This window comes from Pseudopipra pipra, chromosome 13 (genome assembly GCF_036250125.1).
Source record: "Pseudopipra pipra isolate bDixPip1 chromosome 13, bDixPip1.hap1, whole genome shotgun sequence".
NCBI lineage: Eukaryota > Metazoa > Chordata > Aves > Passeriformes > Pipridae > Pseudopipra > Pseudopipra pipra.
The window spans coordinates 4,784,865-4,812,668 of NC_087561.1; the positions used below are offsets into that span (position 1 = coordinate 4,784,865).

General features: G+C 39.7%; 2 protein-coding genes across 6 annotated transcripts in view; both read left to right on the forward strand.

Annotated features, from left to right (window-relative positions):
* Positions 1-11,055: 11,055 nt before the first annotated feature.
* On the forward strand, positions 11,056-11,445 carry LOC135421733 (uncharacterized). The gene has a single exon (XM_064670419.1). It carries the CDS (start codon positions 11,056-11,058, stop codon positions 11,443-11,445), a length of 390 nt encoding a protein of 129 aa, XP_064526489.1.
* A 403-nt stretch (positions 11,446-11,848) lies between these two features.
* The window catches only part of FMR1 (fragile X messenger ribonucleoprotein 1), a 29,079-nt gene continuing 13,123 nt past the window's right edge, over positions 11,849-27,804 (forward strand). The window contains exons 1-9 of one of the 5 annotated variants that reach the window (XM_064669743.1): positions 11,849-12,140; positions 19,964-20,016; positions 20,832-20,925; positions 21,973-22,044; positions 22,317-22,465; positions 23,481-23,574; positions 23,683-23,799; positions 27,241-27,411; positions 27,534-27,612. In XM_064669743.1, the coding sequence (XP_064525813.1) occupies positions 12,090-12,140; positions 19,964-20,016; positions 20,832-20,925; positions 21,973-22,044; positions 22,317-22,465; positions 23,481-23,574; positions 23,683-23,799; positions 27,241-27,411; positions 27,534-27,612 (880 nt within the window). In that variant the 5' untranslated portion in view covers positions 11,849-12,089. Of the gene's footprint in view, positions 12,141-12,626; positions 12,651-15,883; positions 15,909-19,963; positions 20,017-20,831; positions 20,926-21,972; positions 22,045-22,316; positions 22,466-23,480; positions 23,575-23,682; positions 23,800-27,240; positions 27,412-27,533; positions 27,613-27,804 lie in introns of those variants that run through there. The other 4 variants (XM_064669742.1, XM_064669744.1, XM_064669745.1 and 1 more) reach the window with 4 other exon arrangements.

Sequence of the window (27,804 nt, forward strand, 5' to 3'; positions counted from 1 at the left end):
AGTTGAGAAACTACCTGATGAGCAATATTGTTTCGTATCCTCTCAAGGAACCACAGTCCTGCTGCTCTTCCTCGGGCTATTGTAAAGCACATAATGGGTTTCCAATGGACCAAAAGCTTTGACTACCCTAATTTTCTTCTCTTTTATAAGTGACATAACTGCACCCTTTGGAAGAATTTACAGTTTACTACAGAAGGATTTCCGTTCATAGGGATTGGTAAAATAATTTGTGTGTATATTGTTTAGAACCTGCTTTACACGAAACTGCCACGCTACTTCATTATGATGAATTCCTTCAGGGATTAAGATGCCTATTATCATAATGTCATATAAGAACAATTGGTCCCTTGTGATTCTGACTGATAATGCTTGTCTCTTCCCGGGAAATGTTAGACAGCCATCTCAGAGACATTTTTCTTCTGTTCAGAGATATTTTTCTCAGCTGTTGGTTAACTGTGTCTTCTGTTATTTCATCCTTCCAAGTTCATCAGCTACCTTTTGGCAATACCTGACACCCCTATAAATCCTGTGTAGCAGAACCTGCACCCATATTACAACCTTTCTGTGGTATAATTTCCAACTCAGACATCTGCTACAATGTCCTTAGCAGGTGAGTTTTAACAAGGCACTGAAAGAGTTAATAAAGGAGAAAAATATTGCCTCTTAAGGTTTATTTTTAACCACAGATGTGGCATTTTAATATTTAATGAAAACCGGACATGGACATCACTTCTTGTTCCATCAAATAGCATGAATATCTGAACATGCCTGAAATGCAGAATTACTGCACCATTACAGAATCAGAGAATAATTTATGTTGGAAAGCATGTCTGAAGGTCATGCAGTGCAACTCTGTTCATAGCTGGGCAGCTTAGATCCTGAAGACTGAAGCAGTAGATGACAGGAGGAATCTTGACCTCCCTGGAACAGTAGCACAGCTCTGGGGTACTTCTGCTCAGCAGAGCACTGCACCAAAGTGAATCTTATCATAGGATCTCAATATTTATGGTGTGGTTTAGTTGGTGACACAGAGGCAGAAAAATAAGCTGTGATTCCTACTGATGACTTTTTGCATGTCACCAACCCAGGCTGTTGTTTTGCAGCCCAGGTGATGCCGAGCAGTCTGTGCTCTCAGGCAGCCAACAGAAAAACAGCCACTGCAGCTGTTTTTCTCTGCAACAGGAACCCTGTCTTTCACTCACTGAAATCTCCACTTCTCCTTCCACAGTTGTAACATTTCTTCCACCATCTCCCAAGTTCAGCGATGTCTGTTATTCCAAGAGATTCACAGAGCACTCATAAAATAAACATGCTTTGCCTTTTTCCCACCTCTTCTGAAAAATGTTACATGTACAAAAGGAAAACCGATGCCTTGAGTGAATGACACCTCTTCAAAATACAAATCAATAATCACGACTGACATCAAAACATTGGAGTTCTGCCAAACCTTTTGTAAAGGTGTGAATTGCTAATCTAACTACTACTAACACCTAGTACAGGACTAGATGTTTTGACAATAATGTGAACAAAAGCAGAAGATGTATACAGTGGGGAGACAAATGAGTTCTGCCACAACTCTACTAAAACTTGTGATGGTAATCACAAGCTAAAAGACTACAAAATCATCTATTTAGTCTCATGATTTGTCAATTTATTTTTTTTTTAGGATAGGAGGTGGGTGGGGGGACACCATGTTGTGTCCATGGCATTGAATCTCTGTCACAAAATTTGTGATGTAAGAGCCTTTCAAACTGTATGTTCAAAACCAGAACAAAACATCTGCAGGCTTTCACCTCTGTAGAATATGTAAACAGAGAGATGAGTTAGAAGCTAACTTATATTTTCTTATTGGTGAATATATCATATAAAATTGGGGCTGAATTCCCTTCAGGTACAATACCATCATTTATAAAGGAAATAATTTTAATTACATTAAATTAGGTCCAGCAGTGTTTCTGCTGGCTGTCTGCTATTTTCATAGTGGCAAAGAAAAGACCAGTCAATGGAGTCAAATACTTTATTGACATTTACACATACAAGAACCTGGCTTCCTAATAACACAATGATACATCTGCACAAGATTTATGCTAAGCTTCCAGGTACTTTGCTATTGACAAAGTACTGATTAGTACTGGATAATCTATCCAGATGTATCTTTGTGAATAAAGGCAGACTGATTACAGTAGTAATAATTAAACTAAACTCAAGCTTATTCAAGTCTAAAGCCAAAGATATGTGATCAATATTTTCATATACAGATTAAGAGATCTGAAGAAAATGTTCCCTACAGCACTTCAGTAAAACTAGTTCCTACTGGTTGTAAGAAAATCTAAGTGTTGCTTTTCTTGGACATGGGTCTGGAGCCTTTGTTACATGATCTGAAGTGATTGTACAACTTGATGCAGAATGGTAGGGATATTTATGGCAATTAATTGCCATTGTAAGTAGAATATCACCTTGTTCTATAGTAGCAACATGTGTCTTACTTTCTGTGGAACTATATTTGGTTGAACCCATCATAAACTATTTGCACTTCTTGTTTTTTTCTAAAAAGTCATGGGAAAACTTCCTGGTTGTCTGTGTATAAAGACAGGGCCTTGACTGTACCATATAACTTGACTTTCATAACAGAGATTCACCTCTTCTGTAGTCAAAATTAGACCATTCTAAGGGGTTACTGACTTTACTTTCTACACATGTATCTATTTATCTAAGTATTCTGGTTTAAAATTTTCTGAACACTATGTTTCTAAAGTTATGACCTTAATTTTTCTGTTGTTTTGTAAAGATAGGCTATTCTAATGTGCCATTAAAAGCTTAAAAATTATTAATAACTTTCCATTCCTTCTTTGATACTCCCTGTTTTGGGGGTTTTTTTGAGATTTAATTAGAGGGTATGTTCCTTTAGCAACCTTCCTTTTAATATTGTGACGGTTTCGCTGAAAATCTCATTTTGATTTGGTTCAGCAATACATTATTAAGTGGAGTTTTTTAAAGAGTAGAGAGTACAGCACCGAAATCCTTCCTGCAGAATGAGAACATTTAGCTGACTTTTCATTACAACCCAAGAGAGCGCAACCTCACTCTCCACTTTCAGTAAATATGATTTTCTTTGAAAGGCTGTGAAAATGAAAAAGAACTCTAAGCTGTAAGGAACAGGACCATTAGAGTAGAAGAAGTATAGTCCAGTTAAATGGTTCATAAGGGAACTTCAGGATTCAACACATGTGCTGCACAAATGTTTGATAGTCTTCTGAGTGCATGAAAGTAATGGAAGAACATTCTAGATCATGGTATACAAGACAGTTCTCAAAATTAAAATACATTCAGCAATAATAAAAATAATCCTTTATAAGAGTCTAACTTTACTACTAATCAAAATAAAAATAAAAGGCATTGTAAGTTCTTAGTGTTTAGTTCGGTTCAAGTATGTTTCCTGGGTTATATGAAATATTTTGAGTCCTAATGCAGTCCGGAGTCAGCATTTAAGAAGCTAATATTATGTCTTCTTTCCAAATTACAGTCAAATGCGTGAGCTGTCTTAGGGCATCATTGAATACACGGCACACTCAGCATTCTCGACCCAAACTTGGATCACCGCCTGTTCCGCACCGCAGGACACGTTGTCTTTGGGGGCCCTCTTGTGCTGAGACTTTATTACTGCGCCTGAAATCTGTGGGTGGTCAGGCAACCTCTACGCCGGGCTGTCTTCAAACTGTATTTTCTGAAGGTTTTGAAGCTACAGAAAACGCAAGTTCATATGAAGTGATTTTTTTTTAAAGACACGGGGGGGGGAAAGGTAAAAGCATAGCTATGTCCAGTATATAAACCTATGAATGGTATGTCAAAGACTGGGTTTCAAACTAGTAAAGGATAAAATCTTAGCTATTGGGACAAAAATGTCAGCTATGTTAGCTGGGGAAAAAAAAAAAAAAAAAGAACAGAAAGCAGAACTAAAAGACTATTATTACAGACTATTATTACAGACTAATTGCCTCTTTTGCTTTTTTTTCCACACTATTCACCTGTTGCTACAGCATAAGACTACAGCTTTGTTTTCTATAACAATTTAGTGGAGAAAATACAAATCATTTAAGTTATATATTCTTCTAATAGGAAGTTAAATATCACAGTCTGGCAGGAGAATGACATTTTATATAGTACTTCCATAGCAGTCCCCATCAGGCTCAATACAAATAATGTTAAGGGCATATAAAAGTACTGGCATATACAGCCTTTGAAATACAGACCTATTGCTGCCTGACATCATTGGGAATTCTGCTATGGATTGGGAAGAGTCATGTGATCTTCTCAGATTAATCTCAGCTAAAAGTGCAGTAAGTTCAAGAGAGGCAGTAATCAACCTCCATAAATCTCTGTACCAGCCTCAGGACTGAAGTGTCCTGCTCGTGCTCACAACAAAACAAAGGCACTGCCAACATCACTGCCTGATGGTCACTCGATTGATTTACCATGGGTGGTAGAAAAACATGCCTGTGTTCTGTGTTACAGACTGAGATGAGGATTCTAGAAGTGGCTACCCATTTTACAAATAACTTTCTGGTTTAGATGGACTAGAAATGTAGACACGATAAGCTCACGAGCTCCATGTTTGTCATTGATGCTGATTGTGGTGGTTTGACCCTGACAGGACTCCAGGCCCACCAGAATTGCTCTATCTTTCCCCTCCTCAGCTGGACAGGGGAGAGAAACTATAGCAAAAGGCACGTGGGATGAGATAAGGACAAGGAGAGATCACTCAGCAGTTACCATCACAGGCAAAACAGGCTTGACTTAGGGAAATTAGTTAAATGTGTTACCAATCAAAATCAGAGCAGGATAACAAGAAGCAAACAAATCCTAAAAACACCTTTGCCCCACCCTTCCTAAGGAGGCTTAACTTTATTCTTAAATCTCCACCTCCTCCCTCCCAGTGGCACAGGGAATGGGGATTATGGTCAGTCCATGCTTTGTTGTTTCTGCTGCTGCTCTTTCCTCAGAGGCAGAACTTCTTCCCCTGCTCCAGTGTGGAGTCCCTCCCATGAGAGACAGCCCTCCATCAACTTCTCCAAGGTGAGTCCTTCCCCCAGGCTACAGTTCTTCAGGAACTGCTCCCTCTCACGGGATGCAGTCTTTCAGGAACACACTGCTCCAGTGTGAGCTCCTCAGTTCCCTGCCAGGAGTCTGCTCCAGAGTGGGCTTCCCATGGGGTCACAATCTTCTTTTGGGCATCCACCTGCTCCAGCATGGCATCTTCCATGGAGTGCAGGGGGATGGATTTTCTGCTCTCCTGTGAACCCCCATGAGCTGCAGAGGCAGAGCTGCCTCACCCTGGGGTGCACCAGTGCCTGGAGCACCTCCTGCCCCTTCTTCTGCACTGACCTGGGTGTCACAGGGTTGTTTCTCTCACATATTCTCACTCCTCTCCTCTGTCTGCAGTTACTTCTGCCCAATAATTTTTTTCCCTTCCAAATCTGTTATCCCATGAGCATTACTGTCACTCCTGATGGGCTCAGCCTTGGCCAGTGGCGGGTCCATCCTGGAGGCAGCTGGCATTGGCTCTGTGGGACATGGGGGAAGCTTCTGGAAACTTCTCACAGAAGCCACTCCTGTAGTCCCCTCCCCACACACTCTACCAAAACCTGGCCACACAAACCCAATACCCTGATGAATATACTGCACTTGAACATATGTGTAGGGGCTGGTTGAAAGCTCAGCAAAGACTTATGTGGAATTATCTAAGCACAGCTGCCTACACTGTAGCTCTCTTCATCTGAATTGCTATCTAAGGTTCTACTTATGGCCACTGAAATGCAGGGCTGCACTTGCCTCCAATTCTTAATTCTATGAACCAAAGCCATCCCTGGTAGGTTCCTTTTCTAAATTAATGCCTCCATTCATGATAATAGAATATTAAGGTTTATAGTTTCCAGAGATACACATATTTCAGGGAATCTTTTCACTTTCATCTCATGTGTTAGTTGGTTAGTGATTAAAAATGAAAAGAATTAGCTGAATAAACTAACATGCAGTTTTACACATGAATGTGAGTGTTGTCTATTCACACAGATGGTTGACAGTACCAATATGCTTCTGCAGAGGAAACAACATGTAGGCTTAACATACTAATAAATGCATTTGTGGGGTTACAAGAGAAGTGGATGGAAACTCCTGAGTGGGAGATGAAACTGAGAATTAAGCAGCAAAATGCTACATCGTATGTTTTCAAATACACTACTGATTTTCAAAAGGATAAATCAGTTACTGAGAGTTGTAGACCAACAACATTGTTCTAGAAAAATACAGAAACTACTATTAATTTTAAATGAGACCTGTTATTACAACAAATAACACAACATGGAGCAAATAAGAAAGAGATTACCCACCAAGATAATTATTTCAAAGGTGCACTGAATGACAGTGTTTTATTCTGAATGACCAAACTGAGCTAGAGCTTGATAGTTAATAGGAAGTATTTTAAAAACACATATTTTTAGAAAATTATATTTTTGACAGTTAAAAATTTTAATAACCTTCTAAGTTTAGATCCCAGTATTTACTTCTTTGACTCTTCTCTCTGAAACTGGGAAGCTTCCGTACTGCAGGCACAAAGGAGTCTTAAATCTCTCAGGCTTCCTTCCATATTCAGGTCAAGAAGACACAGTATACTGTAGAAACTGAAAACCACTAGTGGAAACATATATCTACAGTGAAGTAGAATCTGTGACAAAATGAACCTCGGATGCCCATCTATTCTCAGCTTACTATACAGAAAACTACATATTTGGAGGCAGAGAAGGTGAACTAATGACTTCTAAAAAGAAACAGTCAAGTTTCATTGAAGGTCATCTTAAGTAAGTTAGATAGCAAATCAATAGAGATTAGTTGGCTCTTCTCACTAATATGTTTTTACAAGACTAAAGACGATTACCCACCAGTCTAATACAGGTAATGAGAGGTTTTTTCAGTTTTAATCATTTCACAATATCGGGTTTGCCTTTTTGCAATTGTTATACTTTCCTTGCCTCCCCACATGAGTATTTTATTGGCACTCCCAGATAAGGTTCACATTAACCATTCAAAGAACTGAACAAACAGCCATAGCATGATCTGATTTCTTGTACACACACAGTAACATTTGCAAATCTGCCCTGGTTTAGTTCAGCTTCTTTTCACAAGTTTTGGGAATACTCGCTGCCCTACACCCTGATTTGGTTATCTGTCATTTCTGGGTATCACTTTAGTCAAGGGCAGGCTAATAAAACTGCAATACTTTGGTTATATTCAACCTTCAGCTATTATTGATTAATCATAAAGCAATGTCTAAGAAGTTTTTCATCTTTATATCTCTATTGATTGTAACTGCTGCTTCCAATTGCTGACCTGGTTACTATAGCATCACCATTTCAGTGAGATTACTGAAAAGCCTTTATTGAGACTACTATGCAAACAGAGAAGAAAAGAGCATGTTTAAATGAGTGCGATAGTCTCCTGCCCTCTGAAACTTTTGGCTACAGCTTTAAACCAACAGGACAACAGTCTGAACTGTTTAGTCTAATTGAAAAACCTCAAAATCCTGTGTATCTCACATGAATGCAAAATCCCTTCTTCTCACTATCAAACACAGTGTCAGAAACAAAATATATTTATTGGGGCTACCAGGCTTAGATGCAAATGCTGAGGTCTAAATATCACCTGTATGGCTGGCTGAAAATCATAATGCAAGGGACAAGCAGTCAGCCAGGAGGGGCTTTCACTTGAAGTGATGCACATGGAAAACCAGCAGATAGAAATTTGAAAGGTTGAGTTAAAATCTCTACCAACCTCAGCAAGACTAAGCTGAAGCCCAAAATGGGTGTGTAAATAAGACTTGTATAAAACTCCTTTAAGAGACTTTGATAGTTAATCGGATTATCATCTTTTAGAAAGAATGTTTCATGTGTAACTCTTATCTGTAGTCCCTCACCAAGCCTTAAGGGTAATGTCCTAAGGTGAGGAAAACACTCAGTAGTTCCTGTCACTCTTACCCCAGTGTCAATAGAAAGGGTCCTTCACAGATCAGGATGTTGGGGAAGATTGTTGCTGTTGTTCTGAAAGGTTGGCACCGGTGGTTACATTTTAAATTCCTGACCCTTTCAATGTATGGAATCAAAGCCAGCATTTCCTGGAAGATCAATGGACAAGTAGAATACCTAAGGTACAAATCCTAGGGATAAACTGGTACCAATAATCAAGGATGCAGGACTCTGCTATGCCAGAGGAGTGGCATTTTCCTGAGCTTTCTGTCCTCCAGTTTTCCTAAGGAGGATAAGACAGGAAGAGAACTTTTTCTTATATTCTCTATAAATATTTAAGAAAGCATTTGAGTGAATCCATTAATGAATAAAAGTCAAAGTTGTTTTGTTTTGTATATCATTTATTTTGATGAGTAAAAGAGGTATTTTTAATTTTTAATACCTTCCAGTCAGCAGATCAGCCCCCAAAGCAGAGTAGATCTGTGTAAGAAATAGAAGCACTGGACACCTGCAGGACCAGACCCAGGACTTGGAACAGGTGAGTTGGGATTGTTGGGAAATACAAAAGAATTCTGGCAAGTAGGGGGGTAGGGAATTTTAGCTGAATTATAATCCCATAGCCACTGCACATATGGGGGTTGGAACCAGATGATCTTTCAGGTCCCTTCCAACCCTAAACATTCTGTGATTCTATGATTATGTAGAAGAAAAGTCAAACACTTGAATTAAACAACGTTTTACCTTTGATATTAAAATACTTTAATGGAATTACTGAGATGTATTTTTACAGTGTCACTGCATTTGAAATAAAGACACATTTAAATGGATCTAATTTACTGTAAGTCTACCTAAGAACTACTTAATTTGTGAACACATTTCAGAAGGGATGAACAATTCAGTCTGATGATAGTTCAAAGTAAATTAGGAAAAAACAATAAGTAATTTGAAAAGTAAGAGGAAAGGTTAAAAGTCAATCAGCAGAAAAACTACAGAGTGTGCTCTGAAGATATGTACATGCTCTCATTAAGTAGACAAGGATTAGAACATCCACTACTCAGGACAAAATAAAAAATGTTGAATTTGAGCAATGGCAAGGAAAAATTAAGTTAAGCATTAGAGAAGATTATACAATACAGCAGCTTTTAGCTTGCAGAGAGTGGTGAAATCATCGCTGGAAGTCAGAGATAAATGAGACACCTTTATTTTCTCTCTGCTCAGAGATAATCTGCCTGCATGACAGCAACCTTTTTGGTTAAAAAGAAAATAATTATGACAAACAATGAATGCAAAAATGAATGCAGGATATCATCTCTCCTGGCAGACTGTTGAAATGTTGAGTTGAACCATTTATATGGTTTCTAGTTTTAAAAAAAAAAAGTATTTCTAACATGAAGAAGTCACAAGAGTGGTCTATTTTACCTAAATTTCTTTATGGAGAGTCTGTAAGATCTAATTTTTGTCTGGTATGGTTTTATCCATACACAAATCTTGTCTCATTGCTCCTCATCTTTAAATTTTTCCTCCTTCAGTCCCTCTTGGACCCTCTGCCACCCCCAAGCAGGTCAATCCTGTGACTGCCCCTTTAACGAGCACAGCAGGATGTCAAACTGAACCATCAGACTGAACTGATCCCTCCTGGTACTCAAGAACTTGCTGAGAAGAGTAAACCTGAGGAAAAGAGACCCAAACACTGTCCCCTCAGGGTACATTGCATAGTAATCATACCTTTACATTTACTTCAGTACCACAAAGGCACACAGTAAAAATCACAGCAAGCAGGTGAACACAGAACACAGGAATTGCTACAGACGACTCTCAGTCTCTCATACATTAACAAAAATAACAGAAGGGAAAAGCTTTTGTGGCTACAGTCCTTCACAGCTCTAATGCAAAATGCAGCATACTGAGAAACACCAATATGCAAGGTTTGAAACACAATAATATAAAACAAAAAGAGGAGAGATGAAATCATTGCTGACTTCAAGGGTTTTGAAAACTCATCAGTAGGCACAGAATTTCACCACATGACTCATTTAAGGAAAACATCACACACATATTGAGAGAAATCACAGCCATAGCAATACATCGTGATTTTTGAACATAAAGGTATTACGGTTGGGTTTTTTCCTTCTGATTCTTTGTAGTTAGTAGGGGAAAAAACCATAAGAAGATCATGTTAATATTTGTGCAGGTCTAACGTAAGGCTGAACAAGCAGCTTTTGTGCCAGTGTACTTTCAGTTGTAAATGTTCCATCATAGAGGAACTCTTTATTCACCCCCAGGATCTGCAGTGAGCTGTATGCACAGTGTCACACACTGAAGTATCTGTGAAGGTTTCAATGTAGCTAAAGGTTGGACTCTATGATCTTGGAGGTCATTTCCAATCTTAATGATTCTCTGATTCTAAAATAACAGTATGTGCTATGTGGAGAGCTTGTTAGTGTGTTGAACAAAGCGAGACTGCAGAGGGCCCAGCACTGCTCGTCTGGTGTTACACCCCGGGAGGTGATCAGGCCTTCAGCACAACCACCACAGCCAGACCATTCCTGTGCAGATCCTCAGTTCACAGAATCACAGAATATCCTGAGTGGGAAAGGATCCACAAGGATCATCGAGTCTAACTCCTGGCTCTGCACAGCCATCCCCATGTGGCTCAGAGTGTTGTCCAAACACTCCTTGAGCTCTGTCAGCCTTGGTGCCATGACCACTGTCCCTGGGAACCTGTTCCAGTCCCCAATCACCCTCTGTGGGAAGAACCTTTTTGTATTATCTAACCTAAACCTGCCCTGACACAACTTCAGGCCAGTCCCTCGGGTCCTGTCACTGGTCACCACAGAGATCAGTGTCTTCCCCTCCTCTGCCCCTCACAAGGAAGTTGTAGACCTAGCCGAGGTCTCCCTTCAGCCTCCTCTTCTCGAGGCTGAACAGACCAAGTGACCTCAGGCACTCCTGGTTTCTTCTCCAGGCCCTTCCCCATCTTCACTGTCCTTCTCTGGACGCTAATAAGCTTTATATCCTTCTTATAACGTGGTGCCCCAAAATGCACATAGTACACAAAGTGTATATCCCATTTACATTTTATTCTTCACTCCTGACCGTGGCCAGGGAGGCAGAGCCTTCCCCCGCCACGGCAGACCCTGCGGGAGCAGCCCCAAGCCCGCCAGGCCCAGCCGCCATCTCGCCCTCCATCCCAGCAGCCCCCGCGCTCCTCGGCCCGTCATTCCCTTCGCCTTTCCCGGGGCCCCGCAGGACCATCGCTCCCCAGGGCCGTTACTCGGCGCCGTTTGTCCCCCCAGCTCCGCCCGCGCTGCCCCCGCCTCATCGGTGCCCCGGGCCGGGCTGGTGCGGGCACAGCACACCGACCCCCCCCCACGGGCCTGCCGGAGGGGCCGCGCGCCCCGGCCAGCGCCGCTCAGGCCGCGCTGTCTGATTGGCCAGCCGGGCCGCCACTCAGGCGCGCGGCGCCGCACCGCGCCACCCGATTGGCCAGGAGGGCCGTCACTCAGACGCGCGACGGGCGCGGGAGTGCGTGCGGGGGGGCGGGGGGAGAGGGGGCAGAGGCGGGACCTTCAGCCCCGCAACCGCCGGGTCCGCGCGCGCCCCCCGCGCCCACTGCGGCTGCGCGCGCGGGGCCGTTACGGCGGCGGCGGCGGCGGCGGCGGGTGGGCGAGCGAGCGGCGCGCGCCGGCCCCGGGCCCGCTCCCGCCCCGCCCCTCCCGCCCCGCGCGTCACGTGACGCGGGGCCCCCCGAGCGCTCGCGTGCGAACCGGGCCGGCCCCGCGCGCGCGCCCCCCTCCGCCCCCGCCCCCCCCTCCCCGCGCGCCGCCGCCGCCGCCGTTTCGGTTTCATTTCCGGCGGCCCCGCGGCCCGGAGCGGCCGCGCCGAGCGCCCACACCCCCCCCTGCGCTGCCCCCTCCTCAGCCCCGCGGGCGGCCACACCCCCCCGGGCTCGGCGTGAACCGAGCGCCCCCGCCCCGCACACACACACCGCTCCTCCCCCGCCTCCTGCGCCGGCACAGAGAAAGGGAAGGGAGGCGGCGCCGCCGGGCCCGGGTCTCCCGCACCGCACACAACATGGAGGAGCTGGTGGTGGAGGTGCGGGGCTCCAACGGGGCCTTCTACAAGGTACCGGGGGCTCGCGGCCGGGCCGGGCCCCAGGGGAGGGAGCGCGGCCGGGCACGGGAGGAGGAGGAGGCGGCGGCGGCTCCTCCTCCCCGCGCTGAGGGAGCGCGGAGGCCCCGGGGCAGGAGGAGAAGGAGGAGGGAGAGCGGGGCAGGGGCGAGGCCGCGACGGGTCCCTCGCGGTGTCCGCGGGGAGCGAACGGGGCCGAGGGGACGCGAGGCCCGTGAGGAGCCGGAGCGGGGAGGCCTCGGGCCTTCCCCCCTTTGTGGGAAGGGGAGCCCCGGGCCGCCCTGCCCCGGCGCTGGGCGAGGATCAGCGCCGGGATGGGGCATTAATTGCTAAATCCTCAGCTTTTGTCGCTACTTAAGGAAAGTCGCTCCGGCCGTCCGGGTTTGCAGGAGAAGCTGCACTGCTGGAGCACGGCCTGCACGGCGGGGAGGAGGGGGGACCTGGGCAATACACATTCCTGGTAAAACGCTGTGGAGGATTCCTGCTCCTGATGCCATGGCAGGGGTCGGTGACTGCTGATGTTAAAGAGACCGTTGCTTGGCCAAATATATCTGTGCTGAGTCGCTAAATACATTTAATTATCAAATGTGCTTCTTACTGAAGCTACTTAGAGGCATTCCATGTTTATTTCCAAGCCCTTGTGCTTAATAAAGCCATCAGTGAGCCTTGAACATATGTAACGAGCACTTAATATGTTTATTAATACCGTGTAGTGTTGTGTGGCTTTGCATGATTTGGGTTGTGTTAATCAGCTTGTTAATAGGGGTGTAATTTGTGGTTTTACTCTAATCACAGGAAAATAAAAGTCAAGCATGGTGGGTTTGGGCCTACAATCATTGCCTGTTATCAACACACCAGAAGCAGCCATGGATGGGTTTCTGCAGGTCTCTTGTGGTTTAAATGTTCCTGGGACTTTAAAAATTGGGCCTAGTTATTGTGCGACATCCAATATTTATGTTAGCAATGAAGGAACAGGTAGAATTTCACACTCGGGTGTTCCTGTGGTGAGCCAGGTAGATATCCAAACGATACAGTTCCAACACCTCCCAGTGCTTCTAAAAGAAAAGACCTCTTAAAATTTATTTTTAAACTATATGTGATACTATCTCTTTCTGAAAAAAATACCTTTTTTTAAAAAGTATGTATGGTACAAGTCCAGTGAGGATGGTAAATAAGCATCCTGTGAGTTCACAGTACTGTAGTTGAAGTTCTAGATCTGTGTATGGCTTCCTGGAATTAAATAATTTAGCACTTTCAAAAAATCAGTTTTACATTTTTAAAGGTACAGTATTCGCTCAGAAAGAAAGATAAGGAATAAATTTGTTGCACAGGACAGCTTTTAATGAGGCTTTTATCCAATTCCATGAGAGTATTTACACAACGATGTGAAAGAGATGATGGTAAAAATGACATGGTGCAATCTTTAGTGACAAATATGATTGAAGAAACTTGGGAGAATTGGAAGCTTCTATAACTTTTATTGTTTATGCAGAATTTTAACATCATGGGGCCCTGTACTCCTTGTATAGGTAAAAGTTTTGTTTGAGCATATGTTCATGGAAGCTTATTTGTGATAGTGTATCCAGGTTATAGCACAGACTTTGCCTCCAAGTTGCATATCACATTTGCCTTTGAACTTTTAGAAATTTTGACATGGGAGGTTTTTTTTTCTCCTCTTAATCTCTGAGAGGACTTAGTTAAATTATCTGAGGAGACAAATGGGCACAGGGATTTATTGGTCTTCACCTGTATTACCTCTCTAGATAGGGCATCACACTTAAGATAAATGCAATAGTTCTAAAAAAAAAATAAATAAAAGCTGTTGAGTTTCTTTAAACTCATGCAGAAATGTTCAATGTAAACCAGCAATTTTCCTCTAGTCATTCTAGTTAACATTTTTTTCTTTTGTCCTAATATCTGAGTATGACTCTGTTATAAAGTAATTTATCTAAATTTTTTCTTTTGAGTTTTATGCCCATTTTTCAGGTGGGGAATTTGTTTGTAAAAAACCAACGTTGACCCAGCATAGCAAGAAGTATGTGATGATGTCAAGTGTGAATTTATTTGCAAGATGATTTTATTTATTTTCATTTAAAAAGTTTCTTTAAGGAGCCTCCTGAGAAGCATTTTAGAGCAGTAACACTTCAAACAAATCAAAAGCAAAACAATTATTTTAGCCAATCTCATGGTTTACTGATAAGTTGTGAAGATTTCTTTGGCTTTGGATAATTCTGAAGGTCTCAATCAGTACATGTAAATGTTTTGGAAAAACACCCCTCTGTGTTGATGCTGAGATGTGGAGGGGAGGAGTGTGAGGCTGTTGGAGTCAGGAAGGGGCTAAGTGGCACAAGGAGGCACCTGATTGCTTCTTTGGGTTCTCATGTCCTCCTTGCAGGTCTTTTGGAGGACCTGAGCATTTTTGAGTGTACTCAGCAGCATCTTCATCTTGACAGTACCAAACTGGTGCTTAATGGTCACCTAAGCCCTGCTGAGGGTAGTAAACCAGTCTTGTCTAACGTCCACGTAGAGGGATCGTGTTCCACACAAAATGCAGGAGGCGGTTTGAGGATGCATTCAGACCCAGATTTGAATTAAAATTTCATACTGGTCAGGTGCTCTGTGTTTCACACAGTACTGGAGTGTCTTGGTGTCACTGCTGTAGTGGAGACTAGTTCTTTCTGAATGGAATTAAAGTATTGCTTGGTGAATACTTCATACTTTGATGATTTTTTTTTTTTTCTCCTTGCCTAAGATGAATTATTCCATGGAAAGTGCAGTGCAGTCAGTGGGCATGATTCAGGAATAATTGACAATCTGGTACCTAGAGATGCTTAGTCATGATTTGCTATGTGGTTGGGCCCAGAATCCTTGGAAAAAAAATGTTAGATTCCCTCACTTATTTTGTGAAGTCTGATCCCACAAACCACCAGGACTGTGAATCCAGGGGGAGGGAACTGCCTTTTTGCAGCTCACAGCCAAGCAACTAAATCTCAAAGATGTGCACTATTAGGGCATTTCTTTACAAGTCTTTTCTTATATAGGAGTAGTAAATGGGGTTTTGAAGTTCTTATCTCATTCACAGAGGACTGTTAGACAGCCTTTGTCTAATCTTTTTGGAACTGGCTTTAGATATTTCCCTCTAAAAGGGGACATGCTGGATGCCTTTCCAACATGGAATTGATTTTTCTTTTCCAGTTTGGGAGTGATTCTCTTGTGTCCTCTGCTAAAGATGGAAAGTGTGCTGTTTATGAGGCAGACAGTTTTGGAATGGTGTTTGTTGTTAACATCTGTCTGTTGTCTGTAACCCAATTTTTGCCACTTCTTGCTCTATAACCTTGTGAAAATTTTCCACTTTTTATTCCAGTAGTTTCAGCGCTTTGCTGTTGTTTGCTGGGGTTTATAGATAACTCCATTGAAGCTACAACTGATAAAATCATTCATCTTTATTACTCCTTTATTACTCCAAGTCTCACTATTAGCAGCTGTTCCTTTGGCCTCCCATGGCCCTCTGTGTCCATTTTTTCTTTTCTTTCCTTTCACTGTTCCATACAGACGTGTCCTCAGCCAGTGTCTCCAGTCTCTGTGTACCTTTGTGAGCCTGTCTGCTCAGTCCTTCTGAGGACAACAGCCTCTACCCTTTTCCCTCTCCTGCTGACCATTTCTGTGACTATTATTCTTTCCCTATTCTGTTCCTTTGTATGTCCAGCCTTTCTCAGATTTGATTATCCACCGAGTTCCCTTTTGACATTCTCCTTCCAACAGGTATGCCATGTTCAGAACTGTTATGCTAACAGTAGATGCACGTTTGTATCAACGTAGCTTTTCTTTATGTTAAAAAGCATATTTTCCCTACTTTCCCTCCTTACAGTTAATTATCTTCCTTTATTAAAATGGTTGACAATGCTCACATCTGATGATGTGAGCAGACTTTAAAAAAAGCAGCAAAATTTCATGGCAGCTGGAGCCTTTATTTGTTCCTTTGAAGTGTCTGTTATTCCATTTAGTACAAAAATAACAAATATGTTAGTGTTTCTGATAATTATTACTTTTTTAACAAATAATTGTTAAAATTTAGACTGTATCTTCAGCAGATAACCCTTCTTAGAATGTGAATGCCCATGTGTTTGAGAAATGCCACATTGTAAACTTTTTTACTTAATTATGTCTGAAACATGGAGAGAAATGAAATGGTTTATGTGACTAAAAGTCAAATTTGGTGTAAAAAACTTATCACAGTTGATTATTTTTTTTTCACATTAGAGAAGAAAGATCAACCTTTACCATTGTAAAATGTGCTTCTGTTGACAGGTTGTTTTGTGTACTGTTATTTGATATTTCTGATATTAGCAATAGTGGTATCTCAGCTGTTGCATCCTTTCACTGTCCTGTTCTAAAACCATCATAGTCACTGTTCTGTCCCTTCATGGAGGTGCATTTCAAACTCATGTATATGCACCTTTATGTTTGAATTTCTGTGCTTAACTTATGTTCTTTATTTAGAAAAGGCTGATGAATGATTATTGTACTTTTTGTGATACTTTGTGTGAGATCAGAGCCTCTTCTCTGCCTCTGCTGACATCTGGGGCTGGCCTGTCCTGTGTCTGTGAATTTGGCCTGTGGTGTCAAACATTGCATTTCTTTTTAGCATTGTGTGTAACTTCACACGTATCACAGAACTGAGATAACCGAACAGTTCTGATAAGCGTTAATTTTGGTTTTTCAAAGGCATTAATGTTTAAATATTAATTTTTTTTAAGAAAAACTTAGAAATGTTTCAGAACTTTCCTGTTTGTGCTTAGAAGCGTGAAAATATAGAGTGCTGGAGAGTCCAAATGCATTTTATGTGCTACAGATCTGTTTAAATATTTATATTGGAGGAAAACTGACATAATGCTGTGATACTTATCACATCAGTTTTTCATTGTCTGTATCTCTGATATTTTTCTATGTCAGAAGAAACTTAAAAACAAGGAAAACCACCTTTCTATGGGTAGATGGGATTAGACAACCAAATTTTGATGACTATTAACAGTCATTAATATGTTTTGTCTGGTTGTTTTTAAGCATAAATATCACGTGGAGGTGCCCAGAAGTGTTGCATATATTGCATGTTTGAAATTAGATATTTGGCAAGGCATTGTTCACTTTGTAATTAATTAAAAATTTATTACAGTGAACTTTTTTAATTTTGCAAGACTCTAAATTAAAAGACAAGCCGCGAGGTTATGACATCAACTTTTTTGGCCAGGATGGAGTGAAAAACCAGGTATTTGTGTGGTTGACTCTTCTGAACTTGATATAAGAAATTGTTAATTTGTGTTTTTCCCTGGCAGTGTCTGTAGTGATGCTGTCTGTGTACAGTCAACAGTTATCCTGATGTTCCTGGTTCAGGATACTCCAGGTCCCTGGGTTGTGACCAAAGGAATGTGGAAGAACTGTTTAAGAAGAACTTAAACAGGAGAGTGTAGTTCACTCTGCTTCCAACCAGCTTTGTGTCTCAAATTTTTGTTTTATCCAGACAACATCATTGCTGAACTGTTTAAAGGTCCAGCCTACTCTTCAGCTTAATTTATTTGTGGCACAGGGTTTACTTATGAATGGTACATTTTAGCATTATCACCTCCAGTCAGGTATATTGCTGCAGTCCCTGGAATTCTGCTCAAGATGGATCAGATGCTCTCAGTTCTGGATATGTGATGTAGTCTTCCTTTTAACTGCTGTGCTTGTTTATTTTTCTGTCATTTCCTGGAATTTTTTCAGAGTGCTGTTTAGAGCACCTTTTGGTGTTTTCATGACTTCTCCCAAAATGTCTTTCATACAAGGAAAGGGGATTTATTTGTTTTTTGACATTTTATGAATGTGAGAAAATTGTTACCGAACTCTTTCTCAGGGCATGGTTTAGTGTTACTCTTACCTGTTTTCCTCAAGGCTACTAAGTGTTCCTGGTATAATTTCTGTTGAATTTGCTTTATGAAGTAATTTCTACTTTTGCATACTCAAGTATTACTAATAATGCTCAGCCCTATCCTTTTGCAGTCTGTGGCATGAAGGAGCCATACCTAATACTTGGTAGTGATCATAGTATTTGTCAGGAATTAAAGGCATCTCTTTCAGCTGCATCTGTAAGAACAGGTACTTCTAGGGTGCACATGACAGAGATTGGAAGAAATGTGGGTGAAGCCTTTTGAAGGTGATGTGTGTAATGTTGTGAAATGAGTCAGGACTACCACTGTATGGTTCAAAGGCATATCTAGTTGTGGAGTTTTCTTACAGAATACACAGTAATATGAAACATTAGGTAAATGTTCAGTATTGGAGAGTTCTGTTGCCTCTTTATGTAAAAAGCATTTCTGTACTACTATCAACATGATCTTGAGATGTGGTCCTAAATCTTCTTTATATCATGTCGTTGAAAAGCGTCAGCTGTGCTTGTAATCTCCTTTGAAGGAATAGCTTAGAATTTTGAAATACATAATTATGAATACTTAAAGACTGTTCTAAGTATCCTTTGGTTGCTAGCAATAATAAAGTCTTGTTCTTGAGAGTATTGAGAGGGGAGCAAGGTGTAAAGTAACTTTTTGCTGTTGTCATTGTGGCTTTGCTTTGACTTCTCTTCACTGTGGCATTAGTGCTGAATGTGTCTGAGTGATGACACTCATGCTCATGTACCGCTTAATTTTAGTATAACCCATTCTTGGAATTCTCTGTCAGCCATCAGGTGTTGCTCTTCTTTCATACTGAGATACTGCTGCAAGTTGGGAAATACTTTGGAATACTTTATAAAGCAAAAATACTGAAGATTTTTTTTTTTTAAACTTTTAGATTCCAAATGAGAAAGAAACTTTTACCTTCTTATAAGAGATAATATCTGTTCTTGTCTTGGAAACATGGAAGTGTGAGGGTAATAAAGAGTTTGTTTCAGAAGTTCATGGAGATGCTTTAAAAAATAAAGAAAAAAACACACAATCTTTTCATCCCTGGTTGACCTGTGGCCTCCACCATTTGAGGCTAATAAAAATATTTTCATTGATAAATCCCAGAGTTCTTTGAGTATTGATCTTGCTGTTCTGTAGGTGGGAGCAGGGGGGGATGTTCAGAGTTTAAAGCTGAAAACTAATCAAACAAACATCAGTCAGTTGGGTGTCCAAGGCAGGAGGAGCCCTGTCAGTGCTGAATGGTAGTTTTATCCTCTGTTTGTGGTGGCCTGGGGGACAACACCACTGTTATCCGTGCCCAGGAGAAAAAGGAAGGAAGGCTGAGGAGCATTTATCTAAAGTTCATGCACTACAGAATTAGTGTGATGATGTAAATGTGGGCAAAACTCTGCTGAAATGGATATAGATGAGTTTTCCTAATGCAATATTCAAATGTATTTTGAGGTAAAAGAGAGAAGAGACAGAACTTAGAGGTTCTGTGGGGGTTTTTAAGGAGTACAGGTGTTTAATTTTTATGCCTGTCTATCCCTAAAAAATGTGATTATAAAATCAAACATTTTAAACTTCCCTTATGAAACTATTCAGAATGCTCTTGTTGTTTCTTAGTAACCTCTCCTGTTACTTCTCAAAAGTAGGAAGAATGTATTCATAGCTTGGGCATTCTGTTTGTGTATCAATATGCTGGGAGTCACAAACCCAAGGAGGTTATCAGCTTTCAGGATGTGTTTTGTGTAAGTCTACTGCAAAATTAAAAAGGCTGATTTGAAAGCACACTTGCATTGTGAGTTTCAAAATTTGTGAAAGAAAAGTGTTATGGAGGTTTACAATTACTTTTTAAAATGTCCACAAGCATACCATAATTATACCTTGTTTCCTCCACAGGCATTTGTAAAGGATGTGCATGAAGATTCAATAACAGTTTCGTTTGAAAACAAGTAAGTGTATTGCTGGTGTTATACCTACAAATGATAGAGTATCAACCTTGCATTTGATTAACCTAAATATGACTGAGTAGCATTTTTTAGATACACTAAACTTGCTGTTTGGCTGTTTTAGAATTAAGTTCAATATCTACTATTTTGTGATATTTCTGTATAAATGGTTTTAATGGTTTAAATACTTCTAAGTACAAAACTGGGAAAATAAGCATGTTCTTGAATTTACATGATGACAACCCATGTTTGAATAAGTCAGCAGTTGTCCCATGATTGTCTCTGTCTCACGTGACTGTCTTATTTTAGTTTTAGCAGATTGCATTATTACGAAAATTGTTCTATAGATAAGTGAGGAATAGCAGTTTTCTAATCTATAAAGCAAATTTATCCAATCTCTATTAAAGAAACTGAAAATTTGAAACTGTATTCAGACTGAATCCTGATCAAGTTTTCATAATCTGTGGTAGAAACAAAGAAAAAGAACATACAGGCTTGTTTTGAAGGAAATGTCCAAATGTGTTATGGAATGTTTGACCTATGTTTCTAATGGTGGTATTAAGACCTATAATTGTAAATAGAGTAAAAACTGCTGCTGGATGATTTCAAAAGACTGCAGGTGACATCAGGGATTCATTTAAGATGCTTAATGGTCACTTAGATGTATTTTTCTTATTATGTATACATTTGATCACATTAGTATGCACAGAAGGTCCACAAAGTTTAAAAAGTAAAATTAATGGATTCGAGATGTTTCTGATTTCTGTTTATGAAGAAAATGAAAATGTTTAGACCATTCACTGTGTTTTTATTTGTAGCTGGCAACCAGAGAGACAAATACCATTCCATGATGTGAGGTTCCCACCACCTGCAGGCTATAACAAAGACATAAATGAAAGTGATGAAGTAGAGGTGGGTATGTGTGTGTGCTCCAGTCACAGCACTTGCTCTGAGAAGTGAGAGAACTTGGTGTGAAAAATGTCAACCAGGCCACTGGAAGGTTTGCTTCCGTGTTATGTACTGTCACCTCCTTTGATTCCAAGTACTACATGAAGCACTATGTCAAGCACATCATCAAAACCAGATTTTGACAGTTGTGAACCCCACAAATTCCATGTACCAAGAGAAACCCCTGTAAAATTCCATGTGCCTTGACCTCCATGCTGAGTTACAAACATGATCACCGTTTCATTGGTTACAGATCAGTCCTTTATCAGAACTGAATTAATTTAGAAATAGATGCTGGACTGTAGTTCTTGAGCTGTAAGTTAATAATGTCTCTGTTAGGAAAATTTCATGCTGAATGAGATAATTTGCATTATATGTGTGTGTACATAAAATATAGAAATATATGTGTATATGTAAATAATTGCGTGTATACATAGATTGGCTTTAAAGCAGCACATACCTAAAACCTCCTTATTTTATAAAATTATAAAATGTATAATTAACTCAAAGAGAACTTTCAAGATTTGCATGTTTTGTAAGTTTATTTTCATTTGAAAGATAAGAAAATAGCAAAACTTATTTGATATGAATGTGGCTGTTATCATATATGTGCTAAAGAAGTGTAGCTGTGTGTCCTCTCTTTCACCCACTTGTCAGCAGACCTACACACAATTAAAAATACTGTTGATTAAATATTAACAGTTGTAGAAGCCTGAATTATCTCTCTTTGACTGTATGCAAGACTGAAGCAACTAATGCCAATAGATTGGGTACAGTATTATTTATCTGTACAATCTTGCATACATAACTTTATCTCCTGCTTGTATTATCAATAGATAGGTCAGCTGTTACCTGTTTGCTGTGTGGTGCTTAGAGACTTTCTGTACTAATGTACTGTGTGCTTTATGTACTAATACATTCTACTGGATTTTGTTCCTGTAGCATTCCTGATCATATTAGTGTCAGCTTTTGTGATGTCTTTTAAGAATGTAATGTATGTATTTTGTTTAGGTTTATTCCAGGGCAAATGAAAAAGAACCCTGCTGTTGGTGGTTGGCTAAAGTGAGAATGATAAAGGGTGAGGTAGGAATATGCATATATACATATATATTTTATATTTATTTATACTTTATTTTCCCATTGTTTTCTATTTATATATTGATGTGCATGGTGTTTTTAACTAATCTCTCTTCATCTCCCATCAGAGATTGGGACAGTTGCAATTACCATTAACCTCAACCTGAAAAGTCAACTTTGACTTGTGCAGTTAACAAAAGTACCTTTTCCTTAATAGCATAATGCTCACTCTTGTTATAAAATGTGTGGCTTGGATGATTTTATTATTTTTATATCAGTTCTACGTAATAGAATATGCAGCCTGTGATGCTACATACAACGAAATCGTCACAATTGAGCGCTTGAGATCTGTGAACCCCAATAAACCCGCAACAAAAGATACTTTTCATAAAATCAAACTGGCAGTTCCCGAAGATTTAAGGCAAATGTGAGTACAAGTGTTTCTTTATAACTTTTTTCAAAATGTGGGTAACGTTTGGAACTTGAGACAAGAAGGAATAAAGATGCTTTTCACCACTCCAAATTAATTTTTTTAAATTTTCATGTAAGAATATAGAAAATACAAATGTTGACATGGTTATACTTGACAAATAGATAAGTTTTTAAATTACAATTTAGTCTTGGAGGAGGAAATGCTTTCTTCAAGGTTTTAGGGTTTGTGTGTGGTATAAGTGAAGATTTTTATTCTTACAGCTGTTCAGTGATATGCACAGATTAATGTGAACTTTTGTTGTCCTTGTCGAATTAATATGTCAACTTTTGTTACTTGTTGATGGCTCTGAGAATAGCTGTACAGTAATTAAACCTCCCAGAGTATGATACAGAACAGCTAGTTTTCTCATAGAAGGTGGACATGCTGTTCCCGTGTAGATATAGCTCTGAAAGTCAGATTAATATTGACTCCCCTTGTTTACCTTTAGATCACTTTCTGCTTTTTTTGAGATGCATGTTATTGCTTCAGTGTGGAATGAACTATAAATTCAGGTTAGACTAAAAATTTCTGCAGTTGGTGTTGTAGTACACAAGTTCACAAAGTAGCAAGTGGACAGAGGAGGCCTGGAGAAGCCAAATGCAGCATGAGATGAGCACAAGAATGCTGCAGTGGTTACAATGAAATCACATGTACTGGTTCATGATGTGTTTGAAATTTTGGTCTTGCTGATTGTAATGACTGTAGCTTTTTAATGTAGTTTTGTTTAACTTGTCATTTCATAGATGCACGTACAGAAAATTTCTGAAATATTTCGAATCCTACTCGCATGAAAACAAATGAAAGAACAATGAGTAAAATAAATAATAAAGAATGAAATAGCACCTGCTCTAAAAGGGAGAGCTTGGAGAATCTTTATTTACATTCTTTGTGTTAAGGAATTAATCTTTTTGGCTGTTAACCAAAAATGCAGTGGTTATTATTTTTAACTCTGTAGCATTTTTATTCCTAGGTGTGCCAAAGAATCTGCACATAAGGATTTCAAAAAGGCAGTTGGAGCTTTTTCTGTAACATATGATTCTGAAAACCACCAGCTTATTATTTTGGTAAGTACAAATATCTTACTGTACCATTGGCAGTGGTTTCTTTCAAGAGTTCATAAGTAACCCACTTTGCTTTATTACTAATTACTGTTTTCTTTATCACTAATTTAGTCAATCAACGACGTAACAACAAAGCGGGCAAACATGCTGATTGATATGCACTTTCGAAGTCTTCGTACCAAGTTATCCCTGATACTGAGAAATGAAGAAGCCAGCAAACAGCTGGAGGTATGTTGGTTGTTTTCCCTGAAGTAATTGGAGTAAAACAGATGATAAAGAAAACCTTCATGCGTTTCTTAGCTGGCAGGACTTGCATTGGGGTGAAATAATGGTAAGACTGGAGGTGTGAAACAAAAGGCAGGTGGAGGTGTCATCCAACAGACATTGACAGCTATGGGGTCTGTTCTTGCAAAGGCTCATTTTTATCAGCAGGATTTTGGGGGGAGGGTAAATACAAGTGCATAGGCACATGTACACATACATTTTTTTCATAGTTTGAAGCAGAAAATAATTAGCCATGATTGCATGAGTAGTGCCACCTATTTGATAGCTTTAAAAATAGATAGTGAATATGTCATAGTAGTGACGTGGACTAGAACTGGATCTAGCAAAATAACATAGTGAGACTGGTGTTGGTAGAGTGTACGAAGGGGTAGGTTCATCTATAGATAAAATGTTAGGAAATAATCTACAGCAGATACAGCTTCTGATATTCCTGTGACTGGAGAGTGGGTGTTGACTGGCAAGAAGCTTGAGTCATACTTGTCCATGGGTTAAAAAAAAAAAGAGTAGGCTAGGAAATAAGGGGTTCTTTATACATCAGAATTAACATTTCTTTATGATTTTTCTCCTATCTACAAATCAGATAAAATAACATTTCTAAAAACTTTTTAGATTCACTGTCAAGAACCAGAGGTACCACTCAAAGTACTGTAATTCAGTTTTATATGGGTGTACAGCAGCAGTGTTACTGCAGACCCAGGTTTCATCCCCCCCTCCATCCCAAGGGTTACATCTGTTTGGTTTTAGTGTGAAGTGGGATGTCATGTAGTAGTTCAGGCCTCTTGTATCCAGTGAGTGTACTCACTGTTACAAGAAGTTCTCAGTTCTGTTGTCCTCTTCTTAGTCTCCTGATTTCTGTGTTTCAGACCCAAGTTTGTTTGGTCTTGATTTTTCTTAATACCGGGAAAGGTCCAATTTTTCCTTATTGGTGTTGCTTATTGAGCACCCCACTGTAGCTCTTCAGTAATCATTCTTCTTTATCTTCCTGCAGAACTGACAATTGTGTGGGCAGTTTACCTCTTGAAGTGCAAAGTATTATTTTGGAGGTGGGAAGAACAACAGCCTCTTTAGAGCTAATTCTCTTTACATGCCCCCACAAGTGCATGCACCAACAACTGTTGTCATTGATTCCTTTCCCAAACTAATCTTGAATTCTTTTTGTCATTGTAACACTGAACCTTTCTGATGCTGTGAAGGTCTCGAACTCTATTTGGTTCTCACTAGAAAACCATTATTGAACTTCAGCTTCTACCTAAGCAGTGCTTGAATGAAGGTTGTGAGACAAATATATACAGTTAAAATGTGTGTGACAAAAGTTGGCTGATATTTTTTCATTTTGGCATTTGTGTTTCTTGTAGATAGAATAAATATAAAACTAATTTCATCCAAAGCTGAAAAGAAAAGCTTCAGATAGTAGAAATCATAGTTGTGATTTCTATGAGACACAGACATAACAACAGACTGCACATGTCCATCTGCAGAAAAAATATTTAGTGAACACTTTGGGCTTTACTGCATTATTAATAACAGTTCACTGTTTCCATCTAGTAGACCTTTTTCTCGTACTCACTGAACATTAAAAGTCTGCCACTTTTTTTCTTCTGGCTGTTTTACCTTTCCTGCTTTCTGAGTCATTATCACTAGACCAGCTCCTTTTGTTCCATTGGTGATCTTTTTTTTTTTTTTTTTTGTACCTTTTTTCTGCATATTGGCTTCTTGACTTGCACGGCTCTAATTCTCAAATGTGGCTTTTAGAGCATCAAGTAAAATAACTGATTACTTTTTGTTTACATTCTTTCCCAGTGAGTCTGACTTAGTTCTTTTTGTTGTTTGGTTTGGGGTTTTTTTCACATACTAAAAAGCCTGAATTTAAAAGTGTTCTGCATTCTGGTTTGTATTTCATTATATCTAAATAGAATTCAGTCATGGCTGCTGTGTAGGTATTAATATGCTATATGCACAGGTTTTTTTCTTATTAATGTGTTGGAAGAAACTAGAATACAGAATTTCCGATGTTTAAATAAAACACCTTGTAATACATCACTTACAGAAAAGCTAATGATATTTTTAGTGCAAGCACTATAACTATGCTCTGACTGTCATAACCAAGGTCCCCAGTGATGATGCAGTTTCATCTTTTTTATGTATCATAGACAGTTGTGTTAACAACTGATCCTTGTCTTGATCATCCTGTTTTCTATTCTCATTTGACTGTCTGTAACAGATGTCAGCTAGTAAATCAGCATTTGGATTATCTGTTAGAATGTAGAACTCTGAGCATTTAAAATAAGTTTAGCTTTACAATTTGTCTGTAATGTGGTTACTAAAATGCTTGATAGAGCTCTGAATATATGAAGTATATGACACTCAGATACTTACACTACTACTTCCTATAGCCAGTTCTTTGTGACAGTGGTTTAACACTGGATATTTATCATCAGCTTTAACAGGAGCAGGTCAGAAAGCAGAACCAGTTGAGTTGGGAGAGAATAGGACTTGCTGTGGGCACTTCTTGGTGTTTTCTCAACCTCTGTAGGGTCCCATATTGCTGAGGTTGCAGTGCTGATTTAAAGTGTGCTTGTGTATGTCTTCACAGTAGTTATAGCTTTGATTGTGATGCAGGGACATGTATAGGATTATATATTTTGGGTTTTTATCTTTTTTCTTCCTTGCAAAACACTCTTTCCTTAATAGATTATCACAGTTGGAAATTCTCTATCTTCCCTCAATGCATTAAACTATTGTTCTTGTGTTCTGTTATGCTCACGCTTGTGAGTTCTCAGACTGACCCTTCTGTCTTTGTGGAAGTGTGATTCCTGGATGAAATTCTAAAGTTTTTGTTCTCTGAATTCAGGCAACTTACAATATTCAATATAAAGATATAATTGCAGTTATACCTTAATTTTTGTCTTATCACATATAGGCATGGATTCTTTATTTTACTTTTTTTAAGTGCAGTAGTTATGTACAGTTGCTCTGTTTTCTGTAGAATTTTTGTTAGTGATTGAGTTCTTGCTGTCCCCTGCCACCTGTTGAAATGGGTGCGTTTTTTTTAATCAGAAATCATAAAGTTTGCTTTGCTGAACAACACAGCATTTATTTTACTACCTTACATGAATGCTGTCTTACCTAGTAACACCTGATAGCTGTAGCTATTAAAGGGTAATTCAAAATACAGAGGTGTCAACACAGCTAGAGGCCAACCTTACGTTAATATTTAAAAGACTTCTGAAGGAGACTCTTCAGTGGTTTTGAAGAATGCATTAAAAGGATTGATGGAATAAAAAGCAGGCTAAATACCTGACTGAAAAATGGGCTCAAAATTTGTTGATGTGTCTCTCCAGTGTACTAACAATCAAAGTGAGCTGGCATTCTGTTGTTCTTCAGAGTTCTAGGCAACTTGCATCACGGTTCCACGAACAGTTTGTTGTACGTGAAGACCTGATGGGTTTGGCCATTGGCACTCATGGTGCTAATATTCAGCAAGCCAGAAAAGTCCCTGGAGTGACTGCCATTGACCTTGATGAAGATACTTGTACATTCCATATTTATGGAGAGGTAGGTTCCCTTCTTTAGCCTTTCAGAAAATACCCAAAATAAACAAAGAAAGAAACAAACAAGCAAAACAAAAAACCTGGGGAAAATGAATCTTGTTCCTCTCATACATGTGTCTATTTTAGGATCAAGATGCAGTGAAAAAGGCAAGAAGTTACCTTGAATTTGCTGAAGATGTTATACAAGTTCCAAGAAATTTAGTAGGTATGTCAATTCTGGAGGCTAACTATGTGATAGGAAGGGAAAATGCCTTCTGAGAACTGCCTTAAACTAGAAGCAGCGTGCTGATGTTTAAATAGAAGGCAGAATAGTTTCTGGATATTAATTTTTGTCACACGCGGAAAACATCTTTGGCATCACTCTAAGCTTTTCTTGAAAGCTGTGATTGAAGGATGT

Coding starts and splice junctions, on each gene's coding strand:
- LOC135421733 (XM_064670419.1), top strand. CDS start 11,056: ATGCACATAGTACACAAAGTGTATATCCCATTTACATTTTATTCTTCA.